At 38.1% G+C, this 25,923-nt stretch overlaps 1 protein-coding gene across 1 annotated transcript in view; it reads right to left on the reverse strand.

Annotated features, from left to right (window-relative positions):
- The window catches only part of SLCO5A1 (solute carrier organic anion transporter family member 5A1), a 77,307-nt gene that overhangs the window by 11,446 nt on the left and 39,938 nt on the right, over positions 1 to 25,923 (reverse strand). The window contains exons 4-8 of the mRNA XM_051768467.1: positions 25,439 to 25,665; positions 17,944 to 18,108; positions 14,403 to 14,601; positions 4,528 to 4,687; positions 1,259 to 1,500 (exon numbers count right to left, since the gene is read on the reverse strand). Of these exons, the coding sequence (XP_051624427.1) occupies positions 1,259 to 1,500; positions 4,528 to 4,687; positions 14,403 to 14,601; positions 17,944 to 18,108; positions 25,439 to 25,665 (993 nt within the window). The remainder of the gene's footprint in view (positions 1 to 1,258; positions 1,501 to 4,527; positions 4,688 to 14,402; positions 14,602 to 17,943; positions 18,109 to 25,438; positions 25,666 to 25,923) is intronic.

Genomic DNA, 25,923 nt, shown 5'->3' on the forward strand with positions numbered 1-25,923 from the left:
TCTATTCTATTCTATTCTATTCTATCCTATTCTATTCTATCCTATTCTATCCTATTCTATTCTATCCTATTCTATTCTATCCTATTCTATCCTATTCTATCCTATTCTATTCTATCCTATTCTATTCTATCCTATTCTATTCTATCCTATTCTATTCTATCCTATTCTATTCTATCCTATTCTATTCTATCCTATTCTATTCTATCCTATTCTATTCTATCCTATTCTATTCTATCCTATTCTATTCTATCCTATTCTATTCTATCCTATTCTATTCTATCCTATTCTATCCTATTCTATTCTATCCTATTCTATTCTATCCTATTCTATTCTATCCTATTCTATTCTATCCTATTCATCTTCCAGCTCATCTCCATCTGTAAGGAACTTACTTCCTGAACTCTGAGATCTTCAGCTTCAGATCCCAAACCAAACAGACATCTTCAAACCATTCCCTTTGTCCTTCTGTTACCAGCAGAACCAATGCTTATTGGTGTGCTTTGTAAATTCTAGTAAGTAGTTTTCCTCTAATTCTTTTTCCTTCTCTTTAAACAGCAGCAACATATAGTATACAAATACAAATTTACTTTAGCAGTATAGCATACTATGTTTTCTCAGCTCGCTTGTCTTTAAAAATCAGGAGAACTTCACTTACAGGTGCCGTATTTTAAATGGACTAAGATGTTATAGGGAATGATTATGTTTATTAAACTAGATGGCAAAGATGGGAAAAGCCAATCCAAAAATCCAAATGCCTTTTTTCAAACTGAAAAATAAATGCCACTGCCTTTTCCTACAAAGACTGTATTGCTCTTTATCCTTAAACGACCACAGTGATGACACCACTACTACAGTAGAAGTTCAAAATTCTGGTGAAGGAAAAAAAGGGAAGACTCAATAACAGGCATGTGGTAGGAATGAACAATTTTAGAAGAGAGAAAAAGATAATTTTAAATAGTAACCTTTTTCATTTGCATTTGAGAATCCAGACCATTGCTCTAAGAAAACTGAAAATTTTTCAGGAGTAATAATTTTCTTACATGATGTGTTACTTGTTTTTAATTTATAACACCTGGAATTCACTGGCTGCTTCTTATTTCCTAAAGTGGGTTATCATGTTACATATTCTAAATACAAGCATGTTTCACTCTATCCCTGTCAGCCTTATTCTATCTACTTTTTAAGGATACACAAGCTTGACAGGCACTGGTGACAGCGGGCACAGCAAAAGTACTTCAAGCCATCACTGAGTTCTCACCTGAGTGTCACTATAATTGCTGATGGCTGGGCACATGCTGTTATGAGGGTAACAATGAAGAGAAATATCAGGAACGGGATGAGCGTGTTGCAGGTTCGATCACATTTCCCAGAAACAGCGTAGCCATTCTCATTCAGGTAGGTTTTGACAATCACCAGCCGGAGCTGACTGCGCTGGCCCACTGTTGGTGGAGTGATCACCTGGCGACTCTGGACACAGGCACATTCTGTGTAATTTCTTACCTAGGGAGAGCAGAAAAGAACATTTTCATATGAAAAAACCCACGTAAGAAAGACATTGCACAGAGACATGGTATGACAGTCCCGTAGTATTTCTCAATCTTGTGCCTTGAGCACTATTACACCAAGTACAAGCGAAGTTACCTCTCCAACTAATTTTAAAGCTGATCGGGACTCTCCATGATGAGATTGCTTTCCATTGCTTTATTTAGTCTGAGTTTCAAAAAAAAAAATCTGGAATATTTTTGGAAAATTCTGCCAAGACAATTTAATCACTTCTGACAGGGAGGCTAGAGAAAAATATTGTTTCTGCTGTACTACAAAAACTGTGAGGAAACACTCTTTAGGCAGCACTGACAATGCTGTATTCTGAAATTTGGCAGGCTGCTGACTTTCATATTAAGGCAGCATCTTCTGCCATCTTAATGGAAAGCTACCCAGATCTGGCCAAAGAGCAACAAGCTGCACTTCATGCTCAAAGTCCAGGACCTTCCATCTGGATGTAGGTGTGGATCTGGACAGCAGCAAAAACACAGAATAAGGGGAAAGCAGAGACTCAAACAATGAGACTGAAGGATATGATGGATTCCTAAATGGACAAAGAGAATGAAATTAAGAGACTGAATAAAGAAGTAGCATTTCACAGGCAAAGGGGATTTGATCAAGGTGAGGAAGAGCTAGATCAGAAATAGTCTTCTTTCACATTTATTCTACTTCTGTTTTCATCTAATCTAATGCAAAGGGGTGTGCAGCAGATCAGAATATTCCAGTGCTAGAGAAGAAATAGTTCAGGACCTATAAGATGTTACAGGAAGGAGCTTTTTATGTCAATTTTTGCATTCATCAAATAGTAGACCACACATGCACAGAAGCTACAAAACCCTCTTAAATTTGCAAATTTAAACACTTGGATATCAGGACATATTCAAATCACAGTTGTTTGTCAATTTTAGTGTATACCTTTGTATGCATCCATGCTATGATATAGCCTAACATTTCTTCCCATGGGATTTAGCTGAACATCTTAATATATCTATTTATCCAGGATTTTACCTCCCATTTTCAAAATGTGACTCTAGGTATTTTTTTCCTCACACTAAACAAATTCCACTACAAAGACAGAATGACTCATATTTCACATGCATTTTTCTATCCCACTCACTATTATAGCTTAGCTTTTTCAGAAAGTATCATTTATCTTCAAAACAGTTATGAGATGAGGTATTGATGTTATCTCTATTTTGTATCAAAGTAACTGAAACAGATCAAAAGTTTCACAAACATGGGTGACTAATTTGAGACAACTGGAATCCTTTTTTTCAGAACGTTTTCCATTAAATACAACTAAATATATTCTAAATGTAAATTTTCATGCCCTCAAATACAAATTTAGGCACCCAGTGCATCTACAAATGGTACTTCTGGTTTTTGTTCATGTTCATCATCCAGAACATGAAGAATTCACCATTAGCTGCTGAGTTAAAACTTCAGGCCATGAAGCATCTTTTCTTAAATCATAGGAGGAGATAGTATGTTTCAAAATCTGTACTGAAGAGCACATACTCCTAAAATATTTCCCTACTAAATTACTTGGCACCAGTTTGATATCAAGTGAAATGCAGCAAAGATCAAACCTATATCTTAATTCAGGAAAGCACAAAGTAGGTTTATACAGACACTGAAAGTTAACCACAGGTTCACATCACAGGCTTTTCCATATTGGGCCAAAGCAATTTTCTGCTAAAAACCAGCAAAATAATCTAAAAAGAAAAAAAAACTTTAAAGGAAACTAATCTGTTCTCAGTGACATCTATATATGAACCAGCTTTTTCAGATCTGACAAAGCTCAGTGGTGGACCTAACATCCTCCTGCTTCACAGGCTGGCTGAGGACTGCAAATCAGGATACTGATACTTTATAAAGTAAGTTTTCTGGAAAGCACAATCAAGCCCTGAGAAAAATCAATGTTTACATTACTTCTTGTCTTTCTTAATTATCCTTTTTTAAAGGACAGTTCTGAAACAGAAGAATTTAAGAGTTCCTTTTTTTTTATGAAACTAGCATGACCACAATGCTCTGTTGATATTTAAGTCAGATTCTACTTTTCAACTGTTTTCTTGTGCCCAGTCCTCAAAACTGCCAAATTTTCATGGCTTGATTTTACCATGAGGATGTCCTTCTCCAGTCCAGCATAACTGAAATACTGGGCTGTAGCAGAAAATGTATTTCAAAGAAAGAAAATGGATTATTAACATCTTTTAAGTTCTGGTTATTTGAGTTTGATGACAGCCCCTTCCTTTAGCCTGGATGAGGTTTAGAAAAAGGACATGGGAGTGGTCAAACTGCTTTACAAGAGCAGAATACGTGGGCAGTCTTCACCCAGCTGGACAAACACCAGACCTATCAATACACTGGTGCAGGTTCAAGAGCTGCTTGTGCAAAATGATGAGGCTGACACAAACACCAATGACATTAAACAGGCCCTAACTAAATTTAAATAGAAGTTTAAAACAATTCCAACAATCTGAAGAGTAAAGTTCTTCCTTCAGTTCAGAGAGGGAGTCAAAAAAAATCCCCAAACTGCTCTAAAAGGTAACACTGAGCTTGAAGAAAGACAGTATGACATGGCCACCCACATTCAGAGAGAGCTGAATTAGATGATACTTACTCAAGGTCCCCTCTCCAAGCCCTGCAGGAACATCAGAAATGCAGGCCACTGCCCTCAGGGATTTTGGGGTCTGTACTGGAAACACCAGCCCTCTCCACCCCGTGGCACTCTCTCAGTTGGAGGGGTTCACTTGGTACAAATGAACTTGTGCCTCAAATTTGTACATAACTGAATGGAAGAGGGGTGGGACCATGCAATAGTAGCATTACCAGCCTTTCAGAACATGGAAAGACTCAGAGATGGACAAGTCAGCTGTAGAGCAATGTATCTGAAGCTTAGAGAAGAGATGCTTGAGCCAGAAACTGAGCAGTCTTTGATCTGCACCAGTCCCGTGGCGTTACTCACGGGTGTGAAGCACTTACCCCTGTGCTGTGGTTTCCACCACTGATGCAGCCAGCTAGACAAGGATTAAAATACGTTATTCCATCTGATCCACAGACAGGCTCGTACTCATGAATCTTACATCCGCAGTTAACATTACAGCTTCCAGTCAGATTCCTGTGGGCCATGGCAAGAGTGGGACTGAAGAAAGGAAAAAGAACATGCTAGTAGAGGAAGCACAGACATCCATATCCTCCCGTACAGAGGGAGCAAACATCCTACTCATTAACTCTGGAACTTGAGTTGATTATCAGAAAAAACTGCATTAACTCTAGGTTATGTACATGACTTAAACAATATAGAAGAATACTAAAGTCATTCCTGCCATCAACTAAAAACACAATGAAAGATATAATAATAAAGTTTCAAATTTGTATCATATTTGCCTAGGTAATAGCTGTATTTTTCCCCTGTTTTTTTTTTCCTTTAAGAGTTAAGACACCGCTATTTTATATGCCTATCCTAAGCTGTTGATCACTAGCGAAAGGCTCAGTGACAAGATGTAAGCATTCTGTGAACTAATGTGAACTAACAGGCACCTCTTCCCATGTACCAACAACTGTTTAGAAAAATTATTGCTTATATTATTCATATGTACATGTGAAATCTACATGAAGCTCTCAAGATCTGGGAGACTGTTCTGCTTTTACTAAATGTCTGTAAAAGAACCAATGCTCCATTTGCCCTAGACCATTCCCCAAAATCTGGCCAAAGCTCAACTTTCTACGTGCTCCCCTGAAGGGTTTGGTGATATAGAATGAAGGAACTAAAAGGAATTTCAAAGCTGAAGGAGATGTACACACCAAAGAGCAGGTTCTTCACTATTACTGCTCTAGTGAAATCCTGTAGTTGCAATTCAGTAAGCCACATCTAATACTAATTAATATAATCACATCTAGTATTACCTGAAGGCATCATGCCAGAAGGTACCTGAAGGTATAGGAATAAAGTACTATCTTTTATCCTTGCTATTTTGGAACATGCTAGTTAAGGTACCAAAAAGAAAATAACTGTTCCACTTCAATATACATACAGACAAACCCTGAAACCTAAGTTATTTGCTGCTGTCATTATGCAGCCAAATTACAAGTGAGATTTTTTAAATGGCCCATATTATATTTTAATCTATTTTTACTACACTTTTCACATTCTCTGACTTGTTTCAGGTTGCTAAATTAATTTTAATAAGTGGTAAAGCAAGACTCTGCAGCGTGGTTTATTGCTGGTTCAATTTTCTGCATCTCATTTGTAATTTCACCTTGGTTTAAAATGCTGTCAGCAACATGAATGCATTAAGGCAATGGAAAAGTTACCTGAATGATCTTATTCATACCAATCTATTGCCAGGTGATGGGGTTGGCTAAAGCTAAGGGCCATAGCTCTTGTTTCCTAAATCCCTTTCTGTGTAAAGAAATCATGGCTCCTGAATTCATGGCACCCACACTCCCTCTTCACTGCACAAAGTGATTCCAAGACACTGAAAACTGAAAAGCAGCTGATATCAGCATTTTCAGGTGAAGCTTCTCCTATTACTTAGGACCCCCTCCACTTTATTAGGTTACTGTCATAGCTGCACTCTAGGATTTTAAGTGCTAAACAGCTGGAGAGAGGGTACCACACAGAAGGTGAGCAATTTTTGTAGCAACCAATTTCCTGACTTCCTAGCAAAAACACTCTGTCAGGCAGTTCTTATCTCCTCCACAATAACTGTTAAACACAGTGGCCAATGCTAATAAAGCAGGTATCAGTGGGAAACACACATACGTGCTTTATGGATTCAGACATATTTCAAATGTTTCCTTCCCATCTTTGAGTCACAGCAGTTTAAATACCTGCACCAACATGGCTCCCTAAAACTTCACAAGAGTCTGTGCTTAGTCTCGGAGAGCTCTGGCCAAAATAAAAACAGTAGCTTACTTGACTTCAGCAGTCCTTGAGAATAGGCATGATACTCATGTCTGAGATTCAAGAGTTAAAAATATGCTTAATGTGGGTTTTGGAAAGAATTCACATTATTTCAAACATGTCCCAAAGCTTTCTTCAGTCAATGCACTCCTCTACATTCTCCACAATAGTCATAATGTCAGAGACCTAGTTTAGCTCAGAAGATAGGGCCATGCAGTCTGTCATCCACATGGATTCGTGACTTTCCATAGCTGAAGTGCATAGTAGTTGAACAGGGAAGAAAGGTGGTGCTTTGAGAAGGCAGTTTTGGATAATTTTTTATCTTGTGGGTTTTATTACAGTGGTATCAGAACCCTTCATTACGTTAGTTTGAGAGATTAAATACTTCATGTGTTACCTTTCACCAGTGTTTCAGAGACTGCAAGATGCTGCAGCTCATGGCTACAATCCCTGGTCTCAATCCACAGAGGGGTACAGCTTCTGGATCCACTCCCACAAGGCTGGATTTGCCCAGCTCTGTGTCACAAGGCTGTCCCCCCTTCATCTTCCTGCCCATACTTTTAAACTAGTTGACAGTCTTTTCACAAATGAAGTGTCCACTGCATCATTTTTCCAGCAGTTCACTGATTAGATATAAAAACTCAGTTCTAAAGAATACTGAAGCAATCCATGCAAGACTGAATGCGATAGAGGAGAAGTTGCAGGAGTGAAATTTGGAGACCTTTTCCAGAAATTAGAATGTATGTATGAAAATTCCCAACTCCAGAAGAAGACTCTGCCCTTTGCCTTCTCACACCTGAGTGGTAAGCAGAGCTGCAGGCTCCATTGTATTTCTGCCTGCGGTGCATGTGAAGTCCGGTCCAGAAGACCTGAGTTTTTGAGAACAAAAGCCAGTATGATCCCTGCAGAATCTGCAAAACCAGATAGAGCTAAGTACTGAGTTCTGTTGGGGCATGAGTATTTGCACATGCACCATAAGCTAAAATATTGCCTTGGAAAATTACACTGGTATGCACAACCACTCCACACCAGGCACCACACTGTAATATTGAATTAACTGCTCTCAGTACTGCTCAATGGCCATTGCTGTTTAAAACTACCTCAAGTACCTCTACTCTAAGCAGATCAGTAGATATCAAGGGAATTTCAGCACCTCCTCACCCAGGTAGGAGCTGAAAAGGAATCTGGATCCTCAAGATCCTGTACACATGCTCACAGCTTGCCATGGCTGCAGAGCCTCACAAGGGCTGCTGTTATATCGTCTTCGCATCTGTGATGCCTGAGCAAGACCACTGTGAAGATAAACAGCTAACATCAGACTTACTGCATTCCAGCTACCCCATGGACCACAGGGGATGTTCTCCTGCTCCCATCTTCTGCACCTGACTAGACCAGGCTCAGCTCGGGAGCCACTCTTCGCACAGCAATTGTCATCATGTTGTCTGTCATCTCACCTCCTGTCAGCAGTGACACTAAATAGTACAACTGCTGCTTAGAGCATTCCACTTGACTGGTTTTCTTGTATTTATATACTACTACTTGCTTTCGCTGAATATGCTTGTCTTTCCAGCTGTGCACTTTTGCAGTCAATTAAATATTACTATGTAGCTTTTAAATATTTATTGATTGTCTACTGAGCACACAAACCAGGTTCACAAATTTATCTCCTGGAGCTACTTTACACTTTATGGTCTAGTTGGATGTTAACCAACTAGAGTCTTTCTTGTGCCACAAACAAATAAGGCACACTTTTAGCAACAAATTGCAGCTTGAGCAGGAAATTAATATCCAAGACTAATATTGGTTATGTTGCCTTCTCAGCTATCAGCTGAAACTTGTCTTATTATATCACACTGGATTTCAGTAAGGAACATGCAGCAACACATCATGTAGCAACAGACAAGACTTTTCCAGTAATCTCTCAACAGAAATTTTTCTCCGATGGAAAACACCAAATCATCAAAACATTCCTCAGGAACTTATGGATTTCAGCAGCACAGTGACAGAAGTTTTTCACACCAACAGGAGAGGCAGCATTTTTGGAGTTTTACAAGATCCTAGTCTGCTTTCTGAGCTGGATGTCCCAAATGCCTGAATATTTGAGGTAAGAAGGAACTCCATGACCTGCCTGGAAGACCCTTGCGCCCACATCCCTGCTGACAACAGGGCTTTACCACACTGCACAGGGACAGGTCCAGGGGCAGGCCAGACTGCCACGAAAGGCACAGCTCGGATTTCCCTCTCCAACCTATCCCAACCTGTGGGGCACATTCTTCTGACCTATTATCCCTCCATCACCTAAAACCCTTCCAGCAGCAGATGGGTTGTTCCACAGTCAGGAGAGCCCATTCCCCGTCTTGGTCTGCTTATATAGCTAACTCGATTCAGCTGCATTGCTGAGAATTAACATGACACAGAGGTTAGGAAATCAGCTTAAAAAAAAAGAGATGAATGAAATCAGGCATGCAAGAAATGAGAAGCATGAAACTGGGAACTGAAGTGAGACCACTGTGATAATTTAATCTCAGGGGCATTTTTTTGTTTGGCCCAGAAGAAGACTTAAGTTTACAGATATGCAAAGCAAATATGCTCAAATTAATAACAAGCTACTACATGCTGTGTCTCTCCAGCTTTCACCACCTTTTATACTTCAGCATATCAGTGTAAGGTTTATGTGGGGGATTTCTTTTTGTTGTTTATGGCAAATGTCTTTAACACAAAGAGGCTTGGTTTTTTGCATGCTTTCAAGAACGTGTAATACACAAAATCATATATTAACTGCATTTCCAAAAGTTCATTATCAGACAGTTGTAAGAGGTTCATGATTTCATCTTTTTACCTTCTCTATTCACTCACTGTTCACTCCTCTTTCAATGATGGGAAACTCTCTACTAACACATATCTACATAACTCCATTTTCATCATATAGGATCTACCATATAGCACATATTATAACAGATTTCTTGAACACTTCTTTCAGGAAGGGATCGGTTTTTTTCTTGAAGGTATGTATTTTTCCAGAAGTAAGCTGAACCAAAGTACTCTGCTAATCCTGCCTTCTGACATTGGGAGGCTGCCTACTCTCCACAAAGGAAAACAGAGCATTGATCCCTGAATTACTGCACAGCACATCACAGATTTACCTGCACCAGTCATAAAGATCAGGCTCTTATGGAAATTGCACCAAAGCTACTAAGTCCTGCTCATGAGCTGATCTATGGGAAAAGCATTCTAGTTTCACTGCACCAACTGCTTTAGATACACACAAGATGTCTGAGAAACAGCCACTTTGCTTGTTTCAGTGGGTGCAGATGCCGACAACTTGCAACACTGCTGCACTTGAGCTGCCAAGGACAGCTATCATGTATGAGCACACTGACAGAAACCAGCCCCAAACAGAAGCATTTCCTGAACTATTCTTTCAATTACAAACAATGATGCCACTCCTTTCATTAATAAGATCGAACTGCAAGTTTGCTAAATGTGTGTTGGGACAAAACCCAGAATCCCATCTGACAAATTGCACTTATTCACTTCTCAAGGAGACTGTTCTGTGTCTCCATGACACAATACTAGTAAAGCTAATAAAGAGAAGACCTTTATTAGACATGACTAACAATGAAAGGCACTCTAGTTTCTAACATTTTTTTCTAAATCCTAGTCTTCTCTCCAACTATTACTCTGTGGAAGGCTTGTGGTATAGGAGTGAAGTAAGAAAAGCAAAAATATAAGATAAGATTTATTTTAGAGCTGTGGTGTTTTTAGAGTTGTGGTGTTTATCTGTTATTTCACATACTCGGACTGAAACCTCATCGTGCTGGCAGTCAATGCACATACATCGGGGCAAAAAAAAGGTGGACCCTCTTCCCATGAGGCTACAATCTGAATGAAAAGCAGTTAAAAAAAAAAGCAAACCAAGCATGTCTGACTATATTTTGGTAACATCTAAACAAAGAATTGGCTTGCACATGGTTTTATTCATGTTTATTCAGATCACTGTAGTAACCTACAGGACCAAGAAAATACAAAGGAAAGGAGATCACCACATAATTTCTATAATATTAACATTGGGCTATATGATAAAAAGGATTATATTAATTTGATAGCAATACTTTTAGTTTGGTATTGAAGGACATTCTGGATGGCAGAGATCTGCAGTCTCCTTGTTGGCAAGCAGCTGGAATTGAAGCAATGATGCAATTTTTGTGTAGCTGTAAAACAAGGGACCCTCTGATTATGTTAGCTGGAATCTTTCTTTGTGTTATTGTTCTGATCCAATTAGTCACTCCCTTCAAGTTAAGGGAACCCACTGGCTGATTGGACTGAAATAGATACAAAAACTCAAACTGGTGGTACTAGAAGAAGAATACAATTTTTTTTTATAGGAAATGCCTCAGTAGGTCAATCACATCCTGTAACTACACCTTAATTGCACCAAAACAACAGAAAGCAATCAAAAAGGGTCTGTTTTGATTCATTACATATCAGAAATGTGAGAGATGGAACTGTACTAACCCAGGAATCTGTCATTATGAGTAAGCTCCCCATGGAGCTTGTTTTAGCTGCCTTATACCACAAAAGATGGAAGAGACAGGTCTGAAACAACCAAAGTATCTGATCTCTGCTATTTCCCCTTTATCCAGCTCTGATGAGGCCACACCTGCAGTGCTGAGTCCAGTTCTGGCTCACGAGTAAAAGAGAGATATGGATATACTAGAGAGACACCAGTGAATATCCACTAAGATGATGAAAGGACTGAAGCATCTCTCTTCTGAGGAAAAGCTGAGACTGTGCAGCCTAGAGAAGGCTCAGGGGGATTTCATCAGTGCCCATAAATATCTGAAGGGAGGGTACAAAGAGGACAGAGCCAGGCTCTTTTCAGTGGTGCCCAGTACCAGGACCAGAGGTAATGGTCACAAACTGAAATACAGAAGGTTCCCTATGAACACCAGGAAACACTTTTTCACTGTGAAAGTGACAGTGCTGACCAGGCAGGCTGCAGAGCTTCCCTCCTTGGAGCTATTCAAAAGCCATCTGGACAAGGAGGCAATTCACTGACTCAGGACTTCCCATCTGGATACTGGTTATGGTGCAAGAGAAGGGATGCCATATTATGGTTTGAAATAAGGCTCCTTGCGCTGCGTTCAAATATCAAACATGCCCTCAGAGACAAGGTTGGGGCATGGAACACCAGATTCTAAAATGCTGAGATGTATAATACAGAGGTGCCCTTGATCTTCCTGATAACAGAAATGCTGATGACACACCAACAAAAGCAAAACTGCTTGTGCCCAACATAAAACAGCAGAAAATCCTTTCTAATGTATTCTAATCTGTGCATGCCTCCAGGTCCCATCCACTTCCTCACAGCTGGTATAGTTGGAAAAATACTGAGTTATGAAACATACTGAATTATGAAATGTCATTGCCTACTTTACTGAGTACTGGTATGCACATACTTCTATGTTAACTGAAACCCAGCTTGTCCTTCTCCTCTGTATTGGTTTATGGCTCAGTTCATCAGATTAAAACACCCTACTTTTTAAATGTATAAGAAATCAACAATAGAAAAAACCACATTTGTCCAGAGATTATCCTGCAGGGTATGTCTGCACTGCCAAATGCAGCTGGGCTCTCTGGGTTGCTGTCAGTGCAGGTAGTTCACACATCAGACCCGGCACTGGCGTGTTAAGGTAGAGCATCATGCAGTACATTTATTCCAAACTATGTAGCTGTACTGCTTTTTCTATCTGATCTAGCCTGTTGAACTGGCTTTGATGTCCGTATACAGCACTACACTGGAACTACAGAATGAAGTATGTGTTTTATTAAACCTCAAAATGAAAGCACGCTTTTTTATTACATGAACAATAACATTCTTTGATGTCTGAGCTAAGTTGCCTACTAAGTAAATGATGTGAAGCTATCAAATTATTGACCATGAGGATTAAGAGATGTCAGATATTAAAGATTAATTTATGTGTAGTGCTGCCTTTTTACTATCATTTTGATAATAAATCTGGATTTGACCTCCATGTTAAAAAAAATCTGGCTGAAACTCCTGAACTATGCTTTATAACATGCTGATAATTCTCAATTTCTCATGACATCACAGTCTAATTATATTAATTTTTATACTCATTTCAAAGAGTTTATATACATCAACACCTGTGAGAATTTTGCCATTACCATTTCTCACCTCTTTTCTCAATAAGAACAATTAGATGAAGGTAAAGAAGTAATGCTACTGCAGATTTTCACACCACCTGTGAATAGATGCCTGTTTCAATTCATGTTATGTATTTATTGCAAATGTTATTGACAAAAAAATATTAGATACTCTTACAATTCCAGCATGACAGCTATGTGTTACATAGCAATAGTATGCTGTGTCTTCAGTTTAGAAATAGATTTGAATCAAATAGGACTTTTTCCCCCAACAGAAAGATATGGTTTTCTCATTAGCCAGGCAGGGACATTTTGACTTGCCACATAGATCAACTAATTGTTATCTGGAATTTATATTTTTATTCCTAATAATTTTCAGTTTTTCATCTACACCCACAGGCTGTCACAAACATTAACAGCAGGTGGACACTCAAAGCATTCCACCCGCTTCCTTCCCATCCCTTTTCTCTCCTTCAGCCCACTATGCAGATGAGGATATATCACCATGCTACTCCCTTCTACAGACAGCCCCTCATCATCAAGCTTTAACTCTAGATACTAAGAATACAAAGGAGTAAACCAGCTTTCTATCAGCTCATGATTTTCAGTTCCTGGTTTTCTTTGCCCTAAGATTAAGGTTTGACAGCAACGTAGTAACACCCAGAAACAATCCATGCAAAACATTCTCAGTGTAAACAGTGTCTATTTTCTTCCTCCCTTGATTCCCACTTTGACTCTTTGTTTTTCACTTCCTAGATCACGGCAACACTGTATTTTTTCTCCATTTGATCATATCTTTTCCTGCTCCACACTTCTACACTCTCTTCAAAATGTTAAAAGAGTCCAGAGCTGAGCCTTAAAAAGAAGGTAAACAAATTGATCTGATACCCAGTACCTGGTCACAAATAAAAGGCAGATGCATCTCAGATGTAAAAGCAAAGAGAAACTGCTTCAGATAGGTTCACACTCCTCAAACACTCTGTTCTTGTTTTTAACCTATACGAAGAAGGCAATTTTGGGGAAAATTTAATGTACAAAATAAGAAAAAATAAAAGCTCATTATAGGGCTTCCAGGGAATCACCTCTGAGTGAAACTCTCAGAACTTTTAGCACACTGTCTTCCCTCCAAATACCCCTTATTTTTTTTAAAATGCCCTTCCATGTATTTCCTAATGTCACAGCCTAAATTCCTCACTCCTAAGTCTTTCCTACATCCACATCTTTTTTCTCATTACAGCCTTCTTCACTTTCAATGTAACTTTAGGAGACATGATCTTGATGATGACCCAGCAAGAACTGGAGGGCATTCATACAACTAGTAAGTGCAGCAATAATGTTGACAGCACATCCGCTGAGGTTCATCCTCTCAAACAGGGACTGTAGATCTAAGACACCATTATGGTGATAATAAATAAACCCATTCAGAAATAATTTTTATAATCCCTTTAGTATTCTCACAATTTTCATGATAAGAAAATATTTTGAAACATCAACTAAATTCTAAGTAATCTAGAGAGGATCCTATTCTTATTTTTCTGCAACAATCACTGAAGTTCACTCTAATGCATTTCCCCACTCCTCAAAAGGGTGGGTTACTATGTAACCTTCATTATAAAGTAGATGTAAAAAAGAAGTGCCACACAGTAACAGCATGTGTTTATATCACAATACTCACTGAATTCTCATTTGAATATGCGGCTTCTTCAGTACATCAGCTATCAGCATTTTTTACATTTCTAGATCAGGCTTATTGGAAAAAGCTGGGTTTGCCACAGATACTTACCCAGTTGTGTAAGGTATATTTATTCCCCCTAAATTAATGCTTTCACATCCAACAATGAAGAGTGTCGAAAAGCACAGCAGAGATACACCACTGCAGATCATAGCCAACTTTGCAGACTCTCTTGCACCAAGTTTAAGTTTTTTTATAATGTAGCCACCTAGGACAATACCAACACCAGCACTTGGGACAATAATCACACCTGCCGGGAAAAAATTCAAACAACATTAAAACAGGACCTACAGAAATGGTACAAAACATAAATATTGGTTTCATGCCCTAATTAGATGACTGCTCCATTGTCTGATTCTCTGCTAGCAAACTGAGTCAGACTTTTCAAACCTTTGGAGTGTTGTCAAAGAATCTATAAAAGCCTCCTTATGATATTAGCAGCAGCCAAAGCACTATAAGAGAACTATTGTACTTCCAAGCAGAAACATTGCTTTGTATTTATTTTAGAATGGGGAGAAGGACTACATATTGGTCCAGTTTAACTCCTGAAAATTTGAAGAAATCTGGACTTGGACATGAGTTTTCCTCCTCCTACTCTCATGATTAATTCCAGCGAAGCACAAGTGCTAACCTCAGGCAGGACCCCAGAAGCCTGCCCACCCTGGAGTGCACATGTGAGCCTGGCTGCAAATTCTGCCTTCTGGATACTTTGAACAGCACCTTCCCAGCCAACCAGCAACAGCACAAGAGGAAATGGCCTCAAGCTGCACCACGAAGGTTCAGCTTGGACATCAGGAAGAATTTCTTCACTGAAAAGGGGGTTAAGTATTAGATCAGGCTGCCCAGGGGGGTGGTGGAGTCTCCATCCCTGGTTCAAGACATGACCAGAGGCGGCACTTAGCGCTCTGGTTTACTGACGTGGTGGTGTTCAGCCAACAGTTGGACTTGATGATCTTGGAGGTCTTTTTCAACCCTTATGATTCTATGATTCTACGATTCCTCCATCAGCACTCCAATTCATCTCAGCACAGAAATGCGGAGTGTAAACTGATCAAATGCAATTAAAGAAATTAAGATACTAGAATTAGGGTAAGTTTAAGACACAAAAGATGTGCCTCTGAAATTTCTGCTGCTCTACTGTTGCAGTTATAAGGTGGCAGTTCAGCAACACATCCCTGGGTTGTCCTCACTTGTCGGGTCCTGAGGTCATGTTAAGTCAGTAAATGTCTTGCACTTTTCTTCCCTCAGCTTTTGCTTCTCACTGACATTTGAGAAGGTCTTTAAAGTAAGGCTTTGCTAATAAAGATGCATTCCAAATAAACATGGAATTTGAACTACTTTTGGCAGCTGCATCTACAGAGAAGCTAAACTTTATAATCCAAATTCTTAGAAATGTTGGTCTTTTTAAAGAATCCAGTAAGACTATCGCTTACAAATACCTTTAATATTACTGCAAAGCATACTCATTCTCTGTTAATTCATCTAAGTTCAATGGGACATTACATTTATAAAAATGTTGAGATTGTGAAAGTAAGAATAAGAGGTAAAAATAGCTGGCACTTTATTTATATTGCCATCATCAATGGCATTATTGAATAAAATATCATTTCATAAGGAAGATTCTAAACAATAACACTTCACAGAATCAAAAACATCTTTCTCATAAGAACAGAAATTAAATGTATATGCTGCACAGGTTCAAGACATGAAGTCTGGCACACGGCATTTTTGATGATGATGAATGTCAGGTTTGTTTAAAAACAGAAAGAAACTGAGACTTAAATAAAGAATTGTTGCTTAAGAGACAAAAAATTACCAATAAAAACTTTAGATGAAGAGATTCAGGAAGCACATGTACTCAGCCAGCAATGAATGTATTAAGCATAGATGTATAATGTAAATAACATGTAAATTCTCCTTTTGCTAATCAGAAAATTTTTAAACTTGACATGTCTTTTACTATATTAGCCAGTAGCAATCTAATACAAAATCTCTAAGTATCCCTTTCCCTTTTATCCTACAAAAAATATTTATAAAATTAACAACTGTTGACTTTAATACTACATTTAGGAGTTGGGATTGTGTAAGCAGCTCTCACTTGTTCATGTTGCACATCCAGCCTGAGATACTTCTTCTTCTCATTCATTATAATACTCTTTATCAAGTGATTTATAACAGGGAAAACAACAGACATTAATAACTTCACACCTTGGACAGGGTGACACCAGTTTTACCTCTTTTAATGTACTGGTTGTTGAATATTTTTTCTGGTAAGAATGTTTCCAGTTTATCCTGAGAATGAAGTAAGTCATGGAATAGCAATCCTATCAAGACTCATTACAGTAAAACTCCTGTGAGTGTGTAGCTACTCAAAGCTTCAGAGAGCATCACCACCCCATCAATCAATGTTTCTTCCTTATACACATAACACAAGGATTTCACGCCCTGAAGAAAATCTCATCCCAGAAAGCTCTCAAATAGAAAGCACCACATGGTGCTTCTCCGACTTTTCCCCTCCACACTCCAGAAAGATTCCTTGCATTTCTTCCAGCCACTGCAGGTGACAAGTGATTCCCACTTGAAGTCTATGTGTCTTCCCTCTTTCTTCTGCTACTTTTTATCTTTTTCTTGACTGATGCCCCTGGGCAGCTTCACCCCTGTCCCCACAACTCACTCCACTCCATTACTTCTTCTCATGCACAGTATCTGAAAGTATGGGGGAGCAAAGAACTACCCAGCCTACCAATTAGCAGCTATCCTATATGGTAAGCACTATGGAGAAGTGAAAAAAATGCTTATAAAGACAAATGTCTTTGATGCAGCTAGAAGAGGAGGAACCTCATCTGCATGACACAGACCCTGTTTCTGCACAACATTTTGGCCTCTTTTCCTAGGAAAGTTGCAATCTCATCCACTCACAGAGCAGCATAAAGCTTAAAAATTTGTGGTTTGTAGCTCTGTTAAAAGTTGGACGTGGCTGTACACTGCTGTGGCATCAGGGGAAGCGCCACACCTGCAAAATAGGGGTCTCCTGAAACGACAGGTGTGAGAGGATTTAGGGAGTTCTCCTTACTAGACCAGATTGTTGTGCACACAGTGTCAATAAGTAAATAAGGAGAAAACCAACAGCCTAGAGGGGAGAGATAACTGAAGGATAGGACAGATAAACAACTTGTCACTGGGGGGAATAAAAAAAGATAAGGATATGTTAAAGATCAAAGAGGAAGTAAAATTCACAGAAAATAAGAACAGCTTTAAGAGAACTTTTAAGGCACACAAATTGCAGCAATGTCTATGGGTTTTCTAACTTGTTTTTGTTCAGTTTTTTTCCCCTTGGAGACCATTAATAGATGAGAAAATGTCTGTCTGGGCTTATGCAAAAAACATCAGCCCTGTAACAATATAAATGGGTTCACTTTTTACTAAACATACATAGCAAGCATCAAAAAATGGCCTGAATATCTAACCAAATGCGGAAAGCTGGATCCTATCACCTGTTCTAACAAACATATTTTTGATTCATTCCTACATTGATTCATTCCATTAGTCAAAGCTAACCCTTGCAAGATTACATTACTTGGCAAAGCCTTACCAGTGTAGATGCTGGCATTGGAAGCTGGGATGCCAAATTGTGACTCGATGAACTTGGGAATGAAGGTAATAAAAGCTGTGACAATGGCACTCTCAGCTGTGTATGACAAACTCACAAAAAGGAATGTCATGTTGCTTAAGATCCTGACAGCTGCTCTTGGAAGCTCTATAAAATGACAAAAATGACAAACGAATGTTATAAACAATGAGTGAGAAACAAAAGCAAACTGAAACAAGACCAATTGATTTTCCTTGAGACAGACTGGCAATAATGGCTTGCTAGCATCTGGTTACATTTGCTAAGCAGAGGGGGAGAGTGCATACTTGGGAGGGCAGCCCTCACTGTCTGCTCCTACCCTATCTCACTGCACTGCCCCAGGGCTGCAGTCCCACTTTGCACAAACACAACTGAGGTCTGTTTTAACAGAACCATCTCAAGAAACAGGGCTTACATAGTAACACTATAATGGAAAGGAAAACAGCAATAAAGTGTAGTGATTTGGGAATTATTCTGATGTCTTATTTTGAAATTTTCTATGAGTTAACACATATCACATTGCTGAACTGACAGTACCCTGTTTTGTACTCCACAGGAGGAAAACAGATCCATATACTCCCCCCTGAATCCTCTGCTTTAAAGACCATGCTCAGAAACCTGGGGTAATAAAACTCTCATTTGAAAAAGAACCAAAATATTTTAGCTAAATATTTTTCTACATGATTCAAAAACACTTACAAAGATGCAGACAAAGCATAATGAAAAAATTACATCAATGATATCAGTGAACCTCAACATATATTACATACAACTTAATATTCTCAGAAGGGATAAAGCAATCAATTAAAAATGAGAGCACATCATTATCTAAATTGAAAAAGTATTCATAGATGCTGCAATTATTCTCAAATCAAATATCAAAACCCCATGAAATTCAACACTGCATTTAATGAAACACATATTTTTAATTCAGTCCTGTAGTGATGTCAAATTATCATCACAAGATGATGATAACTCTATTCAGCACTTAATTTTTTTCAAATTAATGATGTAATTTTAAACATGGAGTTTTTTAACTTGGGGCTTCTACCAAGATCATATTTTCTGTTCAAGTGTTATATCTAGCCTATAACAGTTTAGGTTTTTTTTATTTGCTTTTCACCTGGTACAAAACTGGAATGGTGCTTCAATCAAAGCCAACTGAATTCAAAGAGCACCCATTAGAAATACAACATGTTGATCAAGAACAACTGAGTGAGAATTTTATTGATGTTATAAGTTGTCAAGACAAAAATCTGTCTCACTTTCTCCACGGACTCCAGTAGGTTATCTGTATAAAAGTGAACAGAACTTAGATTCTCATCTTGTCAAAACTTGTCAGGTTACAAATTAGCACTTAAGTTGTCTGACTCCATCCAGTCTTAGCTTATGCCAGTTGCCAAAATTTATACTGAATTCATTATCAGTACAGGGTTTATAATTTTAATGTAGTCAAATGCTCTCCTGCTGCCTCAATGAAGAAACATATTAAATGTTAAATACAAAATTTGATGGAAATAACTAATGAATAAATCATATTAAGAAGCACTCATATATTTGAATCTTAATGGTTTTTACCACCTACAGGTTTTTTGTTGTGTTTTTTTTTAAAGAGTGGCACTGTTTGCAGTAGAAGCAATAGGAGCAAGCAGTCATGACCATGCTGATGTTGCTGTGAGAAAGGAGTCAGAAAGTAGAAAGAGGGAGTACCAGGATCAGTCCTCCTGGAAACTGAGCTATTTGGCAGCAGCTGCTCACCTGGGCTGCAAACGTGGAAGAAAAATAATAAGGTATCCTTACTGAGAGAAATATCATTTTATTAGGATGATGAAAGGTGTGCTCTTTGTAGAAAGCCCTTGGCCAAGAGCTGAACTGAAGATCTGATTCAAATATCATAATAGCTGGTACAGTTTAGCCCTTTCTGATAGAACTGAGCTATAGGAAAATGTCTGCTTTAGAATTTTCAATCTAAAGATACTGAAGAATTAATTAGGCAAAGAACTGCAGAGCTAATGAACATTTTGCTCTGTTTTTCATATGTAGAGCTGTACTTTCTGTTGACTCCCACTTGCATCTCATCTGAGCACTCAGGCTAAAGGTCATTATTCATTTCAAAACTAATTAGTATTTTGAAATTGGATTTCCACTGATAAACAGATAAAACTTAGTGCCTTGGAATAAGCACAAGTTCTCTTACACCCATGTGAAGGATTCTTCAAGGAACAGCTTTGCTGATTACTGTAAATTTTGGCATGAAATAAGAGATTATTTCTTCATACCGCACTAATACATGCCACCTGAAGCACCTGAGAGTTGAAGCTCTTTGTGATTTATAAAAAGCGACTGTCTGGCACACAAGAAAAAGCTGCTATATAGTAAGAATCTTGGAAATAAAAACACACATTCAGAGTCAGGTTTTCCCTGATTTACTCCTATGATCACCGCCAAATCCTGGGTGACAGCATCTATACTACACTTCTGAATTTAAAAACCTGTGATAAAAAGGCACTATAACTCATATCCTTCAACAACACTGATTTTACTAAAAAGCAAGAATGCTAAAAACTTTAAGGATCCTTTGTACTACACAATCAATCTTGCTTTTAAAACATTTCAATGTCAGATTACTTTTGTGTGACTAGCCACAGGCCTAGGCTTTGATTTCAAGGCCATTATTAAACCTGTCAGGTTTGGTTTCTACGAGGTCTTCAAAAGACATTGCCTGTTTTTGCAAGTGTGCATCAGAAACAAACCTATGAGACCTTGCAATGTTCCTTCATTCTGTCATTTAAAGAAATAAATCTTTATCAATTACATTCCTAAAACTAAAACAATCTTTTAGTATGGCTGCAAACATATTTACACTTCTGTGCAGTAACTCAAATCTTAAACATCCTCATCTTTCTTTTTTTTTTCCAATAACCTAATATATAACTAAGACACATATAAGTATATAAACTAAACTGAAACCTGCCTTGTTGGACTGATTTGTTAGTCTACTCCCAATTTTCATACTTTCATGATCTTTGACAATATTTTTTCTCTAGTCAGCACACATTTTCTTTCACTCATGTGCTGGACCACTGCTTGATTCATGGTAAGGGAAAAGCATAAGAAAAATCTGCAAATAATACGAGTATTCACAAATACTGTTCTAAACAAAAATTTTAAAGCACTGTAAACAGAATTTTAATAGAAACTCCAATAATTCCAACTTCACCTCCTTTTTCATCATTTAATGTATTTTCTTTTATCCCTTTTCCTATGCACCTAGCCCAAGGCAATGCAATGAATACAATCAGTGGAATAAATCATCCCAGTCTATAGCACTGTCCTTTTGCAGTCCATCAGTGAAGTCCCTTGTAAGCGTGAGAGAGATATTAGCTAGAGGACTCCCCTTCTGCTGGTGCTCCAAGCCTGGACAGCACTACCCAAGCTTGCAGCTTTGAAGGAGGCTGCCTCCACACTGAGGTCTCAGGGGCAGCTTCCTCATCTTGTGCAGTACAAAGCAGAGCAAAGATTTGTGACAGAATTTCCAATTTGTTTATCAGAATGGAAACTAGCAAAGTCACACACAACTACTTCAAATACTGCACGGAGCTAATCACTAAACTCTAGAAGAGGGTTTTATATGTATTTCATTTAATTACCTACTTGTGCACCATATAAACAATTTCATTCCACTCTCAGGATGTGCCTTAAGCACCTGGGTGGTGGCTAGATAGTTGAACAGCCTCTAACATCCTATGTAGAGGGATTCAGTACCAGTTTGATATGATTATTCTTTTCATTAACTTCATTTAGAAGAGCTCCTTGAGGCTCCAGCTACCACTGCTAATCACTGCAGGGAGCCATGCCAGCCAACTTTTTCTATTTTGAGTTCTTCAGGATGGCCTAAGAAAGGATGAGAGGGGAGCAACTTGCTCAAGGTCAGTGGTATGGCAGGATCTCCAGCCCACAGTCTGCTGAACCCTCTGACATTTACAGTGCTCACCAAGAACCCTCACACACAGACCACTGTTTCCTCCTCTTCTTCCAATCTCTGCCAACTAATCGTCAGGTAGTACAGAACCCCCAGTCCAGATCCTTGGGGAAGCACTGCAGTGGGCTTATCCTGCAGCCACGAGTCCCTCAGGAATTTATTTTATCTTTGCTGATGTTCTGGCAGTCATTATTACCCCGTGTCTGTCCCTCATAGGGACTGACTGGGAAAAGCATACAACAGCTGGTAGATATGAAAATGCGGATAGGAATATTCTACATTTGAGAAAGGGCTGTACATATGGACCAAAAAAAAATCCTAAAGGCTACAAAATACATGTAATTAATTAGACTAATTATTTAATTCATATTAGATGAGTATATTTTAGGTAATATATACAGTTACTTTCTTTACACTGCTCCTTTATTCAATTGCACAGTAAGTTTCATTATAGTGGTAAGTGAAAGGGGCTGCAGATACAATTTCCATGGTACAAAACCTTAGGGGTATCTAGGTAATAAATGAGAACAGTAGTTTTGTCTGCTCAGATTCACGTGATTATCTCCATGTATGGGATTGAATTGTGGTTTCTTCATTATAGATCTCCTCTAGCTCATGCTATCTACACTGCCCCTATTTCACCCAATAAATTACATCCAGTTTTCTTCCTCCTGTGACCTACTTAATGTTTTATTTAATACTTTTGATAACTGACTCAGAAGCATTCTCCAACTCACATTTTCTCCTGGAAAAATAAATAAGAAAAGAAAGATGATTCCAAGCCCTTGCAACTCAAAACATGTGAAAAAGCAAAGATGTATCTGTATTTTTATCTGATCTCAGCTCTACCATGGGGCAAAATAAAGATCAGGTCACTGAAGTTGGAAGCTACTTGCAGATGAAGGCAGTTTAGGTTTATTTCTTCAGCCTATAATGGCAGCCATTGCAGAAAAAAAGACTGGTTCTCTCTCATTATGCCTTTTTGATACCTTTTCATTCATCTAGAGAGCTAACTAGGAAATTAGGACAAGTTACAACAAGACAAGAATCACTCTGCGAGGCTTTCTAGGTAAGATGACATCATATTGGAAGAACAAAACAGTTACTTTCCTACCAAAGCTGCATGGATTTCACAGATCTGATGACACTGACCTGCATCATGGTAGACTTTGATATCATTGATATTTATTAGTACAGAACAGAAGATATGACCTACTAAATCATCAGTCTCCAGCTACTGCCTAAGTGGAGTTTCTGCCCATCATGCTATAAAAAGATGAAGCTCTGAAGTTCAATGGGAAGTATAAAATGTTCATTGCATCTCAGAAGAAGCAATGCTAAATGACTTAGACATATACAATCCTTTTTTCCTTCCCATTATAAACAAAATTACCTCAACTGAGAAGCCTGAGCCATGATCTCATTCCATAAAGCCCACTAAAACTTGAAAAATAATTAAATGATAGTGCATTCCTGCTGCAGGCCTTCTTTGCTAGGGTAAATGACACCGAATGGGAAAGCTATTATCAGCTTATATAGCAAAATACTTTTCTCTGCATTATCTCCACTCGCTTGGTATCATTCTGACATGTTTCTTTTCACTGTTCTACATGGTGAAGTTTCTACTCTAGAGAAAATGAAAAGTTTTATAATAGCAAAAGCTGAATTAATACAGGATTTTATGGAAGGTATGGTACACATTTAGGCAGGTACCAAAGAAACACATGCTAAAATGAGACATACAGAAGTTTTCATTTCTGGGAAAAAAAAGCATTAGGAAACATTCTCCCAAGCAACTACTTGTTTTCTCTGTATCTGCTCTGCGTGTAGGTACATGACCTAGAAGGTGAAATTATGTACCAAAACAGAGAACTAGCATCAGCAAACTCATCCAGATGTATCTTTACCAGGCACAATAACAGGGTGAAGCAGTCCCTCTGCTGTGACATTGCCTGAAATGATCAGGAAGGAGTGCAGCAAAGACTGGACTCCCCTTTCTCAATTCCCTAAGTTACTGAGAAAATCTTGACAGAAGTAACCCTAAACTACTTTCACTAATCAGAAGCCAGTAGGTTTGAAGGCAAACAAAACCCACGACTAGTTTTATGGATTGAGGAGAAAATACTATATATGGGGACTCACAAATACAGAGAACAAAGAGTCTTCAAATAAAGAAGGAACAGGCTTTTCTTGCTTCACCAACTACTGTGCTAGCAAAGGGAGAGCATGGTCTGAAAGAGCTGATATTTGAGGTTCACCATGCTTGCTCTGTGCTTGCTTTTTGCCTTGATTAAAATGTTGGTTTGTCAGCTAATAAAATCACCCCAAGGAACTTCTGGTCTCTTCTTTTTTCTTTACTTTGAAATTAACAGTAGCTTCAGGTATCCTGAGAGAGCCCGTGTAAATGCAATGTAGAGCAAACCAGTATGTAGATGTGCAAACATTACTTAGAATGACACTTGTTTTAGTCTAAAACCAGCTGGTTTTGTTAAGCTTTATCTACTCAACATAGTGATCATAAAAGTGTCATTAAAAAGTCTGCCAATTATTATATCCTGGACTGATATCCAATTAAAAAGTAACACTAATGTCTATGTCAACAAACAAACATTTAGAAGTTTTGAGTTAAAATTACGTCTAATGGTACAAAAGACATTTCATGATTTCTCCCAGTCCCATTGCATTCACCAGGCTACCACAAAACGGCACAACCAGCATTTGCATCATGGAATCTCAGGAGATTCCCCTGACAACACAATGGTCATTCATTTTTGTCCTATACTATTCAATATTATGATACTGTTAGGTCTATATAATCAATTTAAATTGTATGTGCTTCATATTAATTAATTTTTAGCAACACTGCCCTTCTTCCCCTGGAAATCTGTCAATTACTACTTATTACATTTTACATTAATGATTTACTTCTTGAATAAAACAAAAATTTCTATTACTTGTCAATCTCTTGATCTTTTCTTGTTTCAAAATTAGCATAGGTTTTTATTTGTCCTAACCTTCTGAAAATAAATAGCCTGCCATATAAAACAGACAGGAAACGCATATGAAACAAATAATCTTTCTCAATTAAATTACCCAAATGCATGAATGCAATTGAACTCACATACCACAATTTTTTTTTACTTGTTTCACTTATATTGTAGAAGAGCACTTTATTCTATGAAGGACAGCTTATAAAGTAGGACAGCTACAAATTGTAAGATGCATAAATACATCTGGTAATAGGGTCCCATAACCATAGTATGTAGCCTACCTGTTTGTTACAGGCACATGACCACATCAAAAATTCAAGAAAACTGATGTCAAGAAAATTGTCATTTTAGAGGATGACTATTTAATAAAATCACAATAGCAAAACATATTATTAAATACAGAATGTCAAAACTCTGCCTTCAATTACACTCATACAATCCTAGCATACAAAATTTAAAGCATTTAAAAATTAAAAACAAACTTCACCTTTAACATTCTTTCCAAATCCCATAGAGGCAGGAACTGCACTGTCTGCTTGTATTTTGCTATTTGTCTTCTCTTTCATCACATCATCATCACTTGAAACATCATCAGAGTTCATTTTCTTTTTCTTTTTCTTTTTTTTATGCCGAGGAGGGAGTTTTTTCGGAAAGGTAAACATGGGAAATATCACAAGGAGCATTGCAATGGCACAAAGGAGAAATCCACTCCACCTAATGCAGGAACAGGAATAGAAATAAAAGTCAACAGGTTATATGAAATTAAAATTCAAAGCTATTATTAGAGGCTGGACTGGCTGGAAAGACATATTCTCAAAATATGAAATATGCTAAGAGTAAAGGACTGGAGTGGGGGACAGCCTTCACTAAACCCCTAAATTAGAAGAAGTTTCTGTTGGTTTGTCTACTGATAAAGGGATTTATCCAGAATCCACCAAATATGAAATAGTGTCAGCTCTAAGTTTTTTGGTA

Source organism: Manacus candei, unplaced genomic scaffold, assembly GCF_025592945.1.
Source record: "Manacus candei isolate 608988 ecotype Guabito, Panama unplaced genomic scaffold, ASM2559294v1 h1tg000008l, whole genome shotgun sequence".
NCBI lineage: Eukaryota > Metazoa > Chordata > Aves > Passeriformes > Pipridae > Manacus > Manacus candei.